The sequence below is a fragment of the Euphorbia lathyris genome, chromosome 4 (assembly GCF_963576675.1).
Source record: "Euphorbia lathyris chromosome 4, ddEupLath1.1, whole genome shotgun sequence".
NCBI lineage: Eukaryota > Viridiplantae > Streptophyta > Magnoliopsida > Malpighiales > Euphorbiaceae > Euphorbia > Euphorbia lathyris.
The window spans coordinates 31,673,326-31,685,556 of record NC_088913.1 but is presented as its reverse complement, the minus strand read 5'-3'; the positions used below and the strand labels follow the sequence as shown (position 1 = coordinate 31,685,556).

The window sequence follows — 12,231 nt, the reverse complement described above, 5'->3', positions numbered from 1 at the left end:
AAAAAAATGAATAAAAGTATTAAAATAATTATAAAATTAGTAGAGATATATAAATTTATAATGTATACTTTTTATTAATAAAATTTATAAATAAAACAAAAAATAATTTTAATTTTTTTAATCAAAATTCATAATAATATGTAAGATTAGTTTACAGATATTATATTAAATAATAGAAAAATTAAACTTTTTGAAGAAAAGCTCTGGAAATATTATTGAAGATTGAGGAACATTACATCATTGAACAAAAGAGAATGAATATAATCGGGCTCTGTTTGCCAAAATGAAGGCGTGACCAATGACACGGCGACACTAGCTAAAGTGTGCGCAACTTGGTTGGCCGACCTTTTGCTAAAATTAACTGAAATATGATCTAATATTTGCAGGAGATGGCGACAGGAACGGATAATCGTACCAAACTTAAAAATTTAAGAGAATAAATAATATATTTACTTGTGTGTATATAAATATATATTACAATTTTTTTATTACGATTTTGTTAATTAAATTTAAAAATAAAAAAGATAAATTTTTTACTAAGGACAATTTGTACATTATATAAAAAAATAAAATTGATTAAGATTTTTTTTTTTTTTTTGAATAGATTAAGAAATTTTTTAAAACCCTTAAAATAAGTAAAATGATAAGGACTAACAAATAGTTTATTCTTACTTTTACAGATAGAGAAGGGTTCCTTGTAAATTCCTAAAACAAACCAGTCAAACATAGGCGATGCTGACCAGTCAATTGATAAAGCAGTTTCTTGAGTACCAAAGCCGGCCGAGGTAGGTAGGTGTTTCGAAATTCAGCATTTGGATATTTGTATGTGAAGCACCTATAAATATACATATTCACTTCATCTTCATTCATCACCAATTCATTAATTCTTCCTTCCTTACTTACTTTCTTACCTTCAATCTTCAACCAATGGCTCCAGCAATGGCAGTAGTTGATAATACCTCTTCTGATCTCAACAATTTTGTAATCAACCAAGGAAATGGTGTTAAGGGTCTTTCTGATTTGAACCTTAAAAGCCTTCCCAAACAATTTGTCCAGCCCAAAGAAGCACTGATCAATGTCATCCCACAACAATCCATACCTGTTATTGACATGTCCAATTGGGAAAATGACCCCAAAATTGCTCAATCTATTTGCAAAGCTGCTGAGGAATTTGGATTCTTTCAGCTTGTTAACCATGGTGTTCCTCTTGAGGTTCTTGATGGTGTTCAGAATGCAACTCATCGTTTCTTTGGGTTACCTGCTGCCGAGAAAAACAAGTTCTCAAAGGACTTTTCATCTACTAACAATGTTAGGTATGGAACCAGCTTCAGTCCTGATTCAGAGAAAGCTCTTGAATGGAAGGATTATCTGAGTCTCTTCTATGTTTCTGAAGATGAAGCTTCTTCAATTTGGCCTGCTGCCTGCAGAGATGAGTGCCTTGAATACATGAAGAAGTCTGAGCTTCTTTGCACAAAGCTAATGACTGCTTTAATGGAGAATTTGAATGTCAAGGTGATTGATCAAACTAAAGAATCACAACTTATGGGATCCAAAAGGATTAATCTTAATTACTATCCTAAATGCCCCAATCCTAATCTCACTATTGGGGTTGGCCGGCACTCCGATGTATCATCTCTTACTTTTCTCCTCCAAGATCAAATCGGAGGACTTTATGTTCGGGTAAACGAAGGGAAAAGTGAAGAAGATGAATGGGTTCATGTTAATCCCATTAAAGGATCACTTGTGATCAATGTTGGAGATGCACTTCAGATTTTGAGTAATGGCAGATACAGAAGTGTCGAGCATTGTGTGATTGCTAGTGGAAGTAAGAACAGAATTTCAATTCCTATTTTCATTAACCCGAAGCCGACTGATGTGATCGGACCTTTGCCGGAAATTCTTGCCACGGGTGAGAAGCCTAAGTATAAGAACTTTTTGTATTCTGATTATGTGAAACATTTCTTTAGGAAAGCTCATGACGGGAAGAAGACGGTTGCCTTTGCTGAGATATAATTTGATTAATTGATTAATGAAGTTAAACAAATACTGAGCATAGTCATATTTGTTTGTAATTTGTAGTTAACAATGTTTCATTTGTTGTTTTATTGAAATCATGTATGCAAATATAATACATTCTTATTTTATGAATATCGTTTACTAAAACAGTTGAGATAATGAAAACAATTCTTTACTTAGCTTTCATTAATAAAGAGTGCATATATAAATACACAACAATATGACATAACCGTTAATAGTGGAATCCTATACAAATTCTACAATGCAAGCCATGTAGTGTAATTTAAACAATATAGTTATCGGAACCATGAGAGATGGAACCATTTAACAATGTGTTCAACCGCCAATTAATGAGATTCTCGTAGTGCATGCATATATTGAAAGACTTTATTAACATCATTGAAATATTCCTGGACGCTTGAGCCTTCCACTTTTATCAAAAAAAAAAAAACATCATTGAAATATTCGAGCAAGTAAAAGTCAAATACTGAATTTTTCCTACAACACTATGGTACATGCCTAGATTGGCCAATAATGCACCATCCTCGGTGCTTAACTTGTCTTAAGGATTCGTTGTAGTTGAGACTACCTTGCTACCATGCATCTTTGATTTTTCAAGAATAGCTTTACAATACTTTGTCTGATAACAATCAATGATAAGTCCAGTCTACTTTAACCCCCCTAAAATACTGTAATCCCCCTAAATTCTAAATTGAAAATGTGGGTTCCTAAAATAGAACCACGGTCAAATTGTTGCTTATAATAAGGAGATCACTAACATAGATAAGACAAAACACCCTGAAATTTCCACAGTAAGAAAGTATAGAGAGATATTAGTTTTAGAACCTTATTGAAACCTGAAAAATAGTTACTTGAAGGTTAATTTTTCCTGCCACATTTGAGGTGACTGTTTCAAGCCATACCGAGAATCGTGAAATTGACACACATGAGCAGGTCGTGAAGGATCAACAAATCCAAGTGGTTGCGTCATACTACATCTCTATGTAAAAAAAATTAGATACATCAAGTTGAATAACACTCTAGCCATAGAAAACTGCCAATGTAAAAATTAACTGAATTGTGGTAGGTCTGACCATTAGACTAAAACTTTCAATCTAATTAATCCCAGGTCATAGCCATTTTCTACAAGCTGAGCTTTACACCATTCTATCTGACCGTCCTCTTTGGTTTTTATTTTAAAACTCCAAAGACAATCCATGCGGTTGGCTCTAGGAGGGAGAGCAACCAAACTGCGCATATGTCATTCATCATTAATGCATTATACTTAGAACCTATGGCATCTCCCCTTTCTTGCGATTTATAAGCCTATGAAAATTTTGATGGTTCAATATGCACTGTAGCTGTGAGCGTTTTTGGTTTAAAAGTTCCAACTTGGGATCGAGTAACCATGTGATGTGAATGTTTGGCTGGTTCTTGAAGTGCCTAAATAAGTGGAGAACTTGTTTCTGAAGAAGAATTGTGTATTATCAGCATTTGGATATGTGGCAACATCAACAACAAGAGGAATTATAGGAAGCTTGGAAAAATCCTGATTGGGCAGGAAAGGCGTCTGAATCAATACAGGGGACGCGCTGTCTAGCGAAACATGACTTATCCCTAGATAGTGCATCAAAGAGGACTCATCGGTTGGTGAAGATGAGGCATGTGATACATTTAGTGGAGGCACTGTAGCGCGTGATTCAATATTATTTGTAACAACCACTAGTACAGAAATGGCCTACGATCACGGTTGTTTACTGTCATTAGCCACGGTTGTACAACCATGGCCAAAAGAGGCGTGGCAAATACTTGGCGTCTTTAGCCACGGTTGCTTAACCGTGGCCAAAAAGGCATTAGAGTCGGTTTTTACGTATAACCGACTCCAATACCCTATGTTTTGGCCACGGTTATTACGAACAACTATGGCTAAAGGGGTCTTTAGCCACGATCTTTCGTAACAACCGACTCCATTGTTCTGATCATTCGAGTCGGTTGTTTGTAACAACCGTGGCTGATAATGTTATTGTTTTTAGCAATTTTACAGCAATGCTCTATTTTTTTCCCTGCTGTATTACTGTAATTAACCGTAAACGAGATTAGTTACCCTCAGTCGTTTACTGTAATCGAGATTGATCCTATTTTATTACTAAAAGTAAATGCAAAATCAATAAATAAAAAAAATGTACACAAATATATAGTAATTAATTAACCTACTATATATATACAAGCTTTGATTCAATATTTATAAATTCACAATATTTTCAATAATAACCTGTTGTATATAACTGAAATTAACTGCTGTATATTACTGAAATCAACTGCGAACACAAAAAATTAATTGTTGTATATACAAGCTTTGATTCAATATTCATAAAGATAACTGCAGTGGCATTTTTATCAAAAATAAAATAAAATAAACATAACTGCAGTGGTGAAATCCCACCATCATCTCTGCTATATCGACCTTTGACGGATTCTCAAATGCATTAATTATCACAACTGTAATTTCCCTGAAAATAGACTAATTACAGTTAAAAGCATGCTAGACATTGATTGATTTATATATATTATAAATATTGAAATAGAGTTATTTGATAAATTGATAACTCGGGAAAAAATCCTTGATCGGAGCACTTCCCTGTGAGGCGCCGTTGGGATCGGCCGGGGACACTCCGATGCCAAAGTCAGTAAGGAAGAACAAGAGAGCAAACTGAATTGACGAAAAGTAAGTGAATGTGTACCTTGATAGCCTAGGGATGTAGGCTATATATAGCTAAAAAGTCGTAACCTTCAGCAACTAGAAGGTCTCCATTAATGCTCCATTAATGGCGGTTACTGGTTACCTTTAAGCTGGCGGTTACTGGTTACCTTTAACCTGGCGGTTAGCTAATTGATAGCTCATTAATGGTCTTTATGGCCGAGTCGGCGGTTAGCCGTTACTGTGATGAATCAGGTGAAAAAGGAAATTCGCCTCATAGGTTCGCCAGCGGATCTCACTGAGCTGAACTGTGGAGATCCGCCATCCAGTTCTTCTTGCGGCGTTCTCAAGGTGAATATCCCTTTTGGTCCTTGGGATAATATTCTGTCAGTAAGATGAATATCCCTTTTCGTATTCATTGATCCGTCAAGGCGTATGTACGCTCTCCTTGAGAGCTATGGCGGGTCTCCGCTACTCGCTCTCATCGGGCGTATCTCGTTATGGCGTATCTCGCCATGGTCCACGTGGCGTGGCATAATGCTAGAGACTCCTTCCTTTTCCTCATTATTTGCATATTCTCCCCTGCATTAATTATCATTAATTCCACATTAATCATGTATAAATATCTCTTTTAGAAGGAATAATGGTTTGCCATTATTTCTATTAATTTTCCCTTATTCCTTATTCAAGAATAATTTGGGTTGTTATCAGAAGCCACCCTAAAGGTATAAAAAGCTCTTTAGGGCTGTCTAAATGGTGTTTTATTTTTCTATCTTGGAGGAAAGTGGACCCGCCCTAGATGGGGGATCATATATGGAAATGATGCGCCTTTTGGGGCTTCCTTATACGGGATCTTATGAACAAGATCCGCCCTATGTGGGATCATATATGGATATGATGCACCTTTTGGGGCTTCTTTATGCGGGATTTTATGAACAAGATCCGCCCTATGTGGGATCATATATGGATATGATGCACTTTTAGGGGTTTTTGCTTCCTTGTGGATAGGTGGCCAACCGTATTCATTGTTATCCTCTAGGTGTTTCTTGAGAGTTATATTTCCTTTAGAAAGGAATAACCTGCCCTTTATGGGACCATTTGTTCCTACCACATAGGATTATGATTCGCCTTTAGGGACTTATTTTCCATATTGAGGAGAATGACCCGCCCTTAGGGATCAGTAAGAATGATCAGCCATTTAGGGACTTTTGTGCATTTTGTGGAGGCGAGACTTTGTTATTTCTATGATGAAGACGTGAATTCATTACTTTGATGAAGACGAGGCTTCATTGTTTGGATAAAGACGAGACTTCATTAATTGGATGAAGACGAGGCTTCATGAATTGAATGAAGACGAGGCTTCATTAATTTGATGAAGACGAGGCTTCATTGTTTGGAGATGAAGACGAGGCTTCATTACTTAGATGAAGACGTGGCTTCATTACTTGGAGATGAAGACGAGGCTTCATTGTTTGGAGATGAAGACGAGGCTTCATTGCTTGGATGAAGACGAGGCTTCATTATTTGGAGATGAAGACGAGGCTTCATTACTGGATGAACCCTTTACTTTCCAGAACTATTTTTACTAATGCATTATATCTTTTAGAAAGTAATTTTCTAGAATCTGGTTTAGGATTTCTCCGATTGTTTAGGGTAGGTGGCCAGCCGTACCCCAATGTGTGAACCTTTGTGAAGGTTTAGAAGCTGTTCTATTCCTTCTAGAGGAAGTAAAGCTGCCTAGGGGATCAACTTGCTACCTATCTTTGAGGTGAAGCGATCCGCCCGTAAGACTTGTGAACCCTTCTTTGGGAAGGGAGTGAGAGAGTGTAAAGTCCTTGCGTCCAAGGAATGTTTTAACTCTTTCTCGAATGGTGATCATCTAAAGATGGATCCGCCCATGAGAGTGTTCTCCTATCTTTGAGGAGAAAGTTGAGGGTGTAATGATCTCATGTTTGAGACGATTTTAACCCGCTTTTGATGGTGGTCAATCCTTTTCCTGTCTTTGAGGAGAGAGTTGAGCTCATTTGAAAGCTCCTGAGGATCTGTGCTTCTTATCTTTGTGGAAAGGGGATCCGCCCGTGATGGGATCAATTGTCCTATCTTTGAGGTAATTGATCTGTCTGTGGAACTTTTCATTTGCCAGCCATTGGGCGTATATCAGCACTAAAAGCTAGGCAAATGAATATAAGAAGTATGGCGAGAAAGAATAAATTATAAAATATAGGATACTATAACAGTTTAATGCACATATAAAAATATGTAAAAATACTGATTTTTAGGCCCATGGTTCCGTCTTTTCTGAGCAACTAGAACCGCATCCTCAATGATGTTTAACTTATGAGTAATCACATCTGGGCTTACTCCTGTGGGGATCTCATTCTCCTATGTAAATACGCTTTCAGACACAATGAGAACTTTTTTAACATCCTCTTTGATCTCAAGTTTTAATCCTTTGGCGATCCGCACCCGCTTTCCATCAGCAATAAGGAGCATTTCTGTGTCGCCCAAAGCTGTAGTGACAAGTTAATATTTCTCACCTTCGTCCTCTTTGGATTGTGGGCGGATTGATAGTGACGCCGAGTATAAGTCTCTTTAGCCACCTTTTGGTTCCCGCTAATCATTACTCCTCCTTTGCTGGTGGGAATGTACATTGTCAGAGGACGGATGGAAATTAGGGCTGCAACCTCTGGTCCTTGATCGGAGCACTTCCCTGTGAGGCGCCGTTGGGATCGGTCGGGGACACTCCGATGCCAAAGTCAGTAAGGAAGAACAAGGGAGCAAACTGAATTGACGAAAAGTAAGTGAATGTGTACCTTGATAGCCTAGGGATGCAAGCTATATATAACTAAGAAGTCGTAACCTTCAGCAACTAGAAGATCTCCATTAATGCTCCATTAATGGAGGTTACTGGTTACCTTTAAGCTGGCGGTTACTGGTTACCTTTAACCTGGCGGTTAGCTAATTGATAGCTCATTAATGGTCTTTATGGCCGAGTCGGCGGTTAGCCGTTACTGTGATGAATCAGGTGAAAAAGGAGATTCGCCTCATAGGTTCGCCAGCGGATCTCACTGAGCTGAACTGTGGAGATCCGCCATCCGGTTCTTCTTGCGGTGCTCTCAAGGTGAATATCCCTTTTGGTCCTTGGGATAATATTCTGTCAATAAGATGAATATCCCTTTTCATATTCATTGATCCGTCAAGGCGTATGTACGCTCTCCTTGAGAGCTATGGCGGGTCTCCGCTACTTGCTCTCATCGGACGTATCTCGTTATGGCGTATCTCGCCATGGTCCACGTGACGTGGCATAATGCTAGAGACTCCTTTCTTTTCCTCATTATTTGCATATTCTCCCCTGCATTAATTATCATTAATTCCACATTAATCATGTATAAATATCTCTTTTAGAAGGAATAATGGTTTGCCATTATTTTTATTAATTTTCCCTTATTCCTTATTCAAGAATAATTTGGGTTGTTATCATAAATATTAGAATTTTGTTTTTTATACAACATTGTGGAACATAAACTTTTAATTGGACTTTATATATTAATCGTGGTTATTGCAAATATCAGGTGTTTACAAAGACATGACATCCATAAGAGAAATGACAGGTGTTGCTTCTAATATGACCATATAATGCCAAAATACACTTTCCCACTCTCTCAAAAAAGTCACTATATGGGTCACAGAAAATGCATCTTGCTACTCCTTTAGCTCTTAGTGTGTGCATAATAAATTCGAATGTACTAATCTTATTTTAGTTGTTCAATTCTGCCAGTAAATTTTTCTTATTTTAGTTGTTCAATTCTGCCAGTAAATTTCTTCAACTGCATTTCTAATTTTATGGCATTGAATTGAAATTAACAACTCTAGACTTTATGAAAGGATTGGATTAATTCCTATTCTTGTGCATTTAAATTTTCCCACGTCTTTTTCCTTAGAAAATAACATGATGAATGCTACATGAGTCATATTTGGGACTTTTTTGGCATTATTTGGGGTCTTACATAAATAGCAATATGGATTGTTTGGTGATGAAAGCAGAGGAGATAAAGAAGTGGATGCATGTTACACGGCATATGATCTGCAAAATAAGCCCCATACCGTGCTATATCTAAATCATGGTCAACTAACTATGTGACTATCAATTAGGATCCAAATATCCAATATTCTGATTGTATAATGCACAAAGAACTGCATGGTCAACTAACTATGGGACTATCAATTTTGACAAGACATAAGATTTATTAAAAGGATTAAATTTTGAATGAGAAATTAACTAGGCCTAGAAATTTATTGCAAATCAAAATCAACGGCAGCATAACCAGATAATTGTTTAGAAAAAAGCTCTCACAACCAGATACTTTAGCGAAAATTGTTTAGAAAAAAGCTCTCACAACTATGATGAATGAAAACATTGCAAATCAAGCACCAGAACAGAGAATGCAAAGCAAGACTTTATTTGACAAGTATATGCTTCATTACTGACTGTAATTGGATTGAATTCGGATGACTAAGTGCTTAAAACTAGTTAAGGGACATTGAGTGCAAAGTTGAATCAGTATGAGATTGCGTTTTTTCCTTTTCATTTTTCTTATTTAACCTTGGCCACGTAATTCAACAAATGAAGCCTACGATCAACAATATAAAGTATCAACAAATGTCAAAAGATGAGTAATATGTATATATGTATCTATGTATAAAAAAAGTGCAATCAAGCAAAAAATGGCCATTCACTTCGAGGAGAGAGCGAAGGCATACACGAACTTCATGCTCTTTTGGACCTAGACGATTTTTGGGACACGAATAATTTCAAGCATCGTTCCTGTCTCGTCACGGTATGCTTCAAGTTTAGCATCTTCTGGAATGTGGTTTGGGAGGGGAGTTTCTTTAATGAATTCCCCATGAGGGAAGTGCTCATTGATTGTAGTTTAGCATGATGGCAGACATAGGATATATATAGCTAAGTAACTCGTATCTATGCTTAAACTAGAAGAATCAAAGAGTAATGCAATACACAAAGCAACAGAGAGCAACTGCAATACATAGAAAAGAAAAGAATTAGCTAAATTAATAATGACCTGTGTATAGAAGTGGATTTTTCTAAGCAAAATATGAGCAATTTGGTTTTCAAAAACATAAAATAATTAATGTAGCCATTAGGAGTTGAAAGTGGTAGTTTAGTTTAGCACAAGAGGACAGAGAGATTGTTGTTTATCATGGATTCAACTTGATGCTTTCATGGCGAGACTAAAACTGTACGTATAAAGCAATGTCAAATAGGTATTAAATGTAATAGTTACCACTGAACTGGATGCTTCTCTGTTGTTGTAACTTGTAAATGACAAATTAAGGTTCATGTTTCTTATTTTTGTCCTATGGCTATCTTTATTTTCCAAAGGTTACATCATTTTTAATTGATATGAGAATGCAACCTTGAATTGATTTCTTTAAGCCTCTCATTATTCTATTTAGGTAGGGTACCTGCTCTATTGTTCTTGATGGATGGTTTTGGCTTTATATTTTTCATTATTTTCTCCGGTATATTAGTAACCATATAAGTTGAGAAAGAATACCAAAAACTAGAACTTAGCAAAAACCAGAAAAAGTAAAACCAAATTCAACGAGAGAAAGAACAGAAAACACTGAATTGGTAAGGAAGAAGAAGCAAAACATAGTATACCCAAGGATTAAGGAAAAACAAAACTTACCTGACAATTCAATTTCAGCTTCAAAATTGAACAGGAGGAGATTTCGATTTCCACTTGACAGTGTCAGATTTCTAACCTAGCCTTTTCACCATGGATAAAACAATAATCTCAGCACAATCGATAATCTTAGCAACTGATCCACATAATAACACCAATAAGAGATATATCGTAGCAACTAAAGCAAATGGAAGAAATCGATAACAAGAAAACTATAACAAGAAAGAACCCTAATGGTATAAAAAAACCCATGAGCATATCAATAATCTCAGCGCAATCAACCCAACTACCCAGTCAGTTTACACAGAAAACGAAAAAACCCATATCATAAACAAACAAACCCATACGGTTTGAAGACAGAACACGAACGAAACCCATGACAAAAGAAAGGAGAGAATGAAACACGAACCAAACTGGCCTCTTTTTTGTGTCAAAACACGAATGAAACCGATGCTCAGCAAGGACGAAGCTTCAAACTCAAAACATGGAATGAGAGGTTTCGCGCAAAGGAGGAAGGACAAATTTGCTCTGTGATAGTCAATTAGCGAAGGAGAAGAAAAGTATATCGGGTCTCTTAACCGACTCTAAAGAATCTATGGCGTCGGTTGAGCAAACAACCGACCCTATAACCAGTAATTGGCGTCTGTTCATCATGGACCGACCCTAATATTTAGGATTATTAGTGTCGGTTTTTTTAGAACCGACCCCAATGACCCTAAAAAATACGTGCCCTCTTAATTTAAGATTTTTAGAATCGGTTATTACAAATAACCGACTCAAATAATATCTTTTTTGAGTCGGTTATTTGAAATAACCGACTCTAATGATCTTTAGCTTCGGTTATTGAAAACAACCGTACCTAATGAGGCATGGCTATAGGTCATTTCTGTACTAATGAACAATTATATTATTTTCAGTATGTGAGGTTGTTGTTGACATATTACATGTCAACAGGGGGAAGTAACAACCAAGTTTGCTAAGAACGCAAGCTAAGTATAATGGATATCAGTAAATTTCTTAATAAGAACTTAATATGGAAAATTATGTTTATAAAATGGGCATGATGTGAGATATAGATTTTACTAGAGACAGGTTCAAAACAATTATAACCCTTATATAGTCAACGATACCCTAAAAAGATGCGTTTAGTTGAACATGGAGCTAACTTATAATGACTATAAGACTGAAGCGAAGGATAACATAAACAAATACGCATTTGAGTATAGTTATGAATTCAAGATTCCCAACAATACTTGATAGGGAATAGAAAAATTAATAATTGATGTAGGTAATCTATTAATGACATATACCGTTGTATAAAATGCGTATGACCAGAAAGAAGCAGTCAAATGAGCATAATTTAATAGCTAATCTAGTTTCAATAATATGCATGTGTTTTCATTCGACACAACCATTATGTTCTAGTATGTAAGAACAAAAGGATCGTTGAAGTTTCCCATGATCTGCAAAATATTTGGTATGTGTTTGATATTCCCCTCCCCAAATCAGATTGGAAAGATTTGATTGGTAAGTATTTTTCTACAATTAAATGAAACTTAATAAACGTATCAAACACATCCTATTTATTTTTAAGAAAATAAATCCATGAGTATTTTCTATAATGATAAAAAAAAGTATATAATATGGATAACCATCATAACATTTAATTCAAGAAGGACCCCCAAGCATCATAACATATAAAGTTTAATGGTTGTTTAGTAACATAATTTGATTTAACAAAAAGAAGCTTATGAATTTTTCTTAAAGAACATGATCCACAAAGAGGACTATTTTCATTGTCTGAAGCAA

General features: G+C 36.0%; 1 protein-coding gene and 1 long non-coding RNA gene across 4 annotated transcripts; one reads left to right on the top strand and one right to left on the bottom strand.

The window, feature by feature from the left end:
* The first annotated feature begins 857 nt into the window (after positions 1–857).
* Positions 858–2,148, top strand: LOC136226531 (feruloyl CoA ortho-hydroxylase F6H1-3-like). Its single transcript, XM_066015063.1, has one exon. The coding sequence runs from the start codon at positions 928–930 to the stop codon at positions 2,011–2,013; it is 1,086 nt and encodes a 361-aa protein (XP_065871135.1). The 5' UTR covers positions 858–927; the 3' UTR covers positions 2,014–2,148.
* Positions 2,149–4,298: 2,150 nt separating this feature from the next.
* Positions 4,299–11,038, bottom strand: LOC136226532 (uncharacterized). Of its 3 annotated transcripts, XR_010687763.1 has the most exons (3): positions 10,832–11,023; positions 10,426–10,506; positions 9,376–9,750 (listed from the first exon to the last, which is right to left on the bottom strand). It is a non-coding gene; the product is annotated as an uncharacterized lncRNA (long non-coding RNA). The 3 variants fall into 3 exon arrangements; XR_010687762.1 differs by lacking the exon at positions 9,376–9,750 and adding an exon at positions 4,299–8,066 and having other exon boundaries at positions 10,426–11,038; XR_010687761.1 differs by having other exon boundaries at positions 10,426–11,038.
* Positions 11,039–12,231: the final 1,193 nt, after the last annotated feature.

Excerpts from the sequence above, each read along its gene's own strand:
- LOC136226531 (XM_066015063.1), top strand. The coding sequence starts at position 928 with ATGGCTCCAGCAATGGCAGTAGTTGATAATACCTCTTCTGATCTCAAC.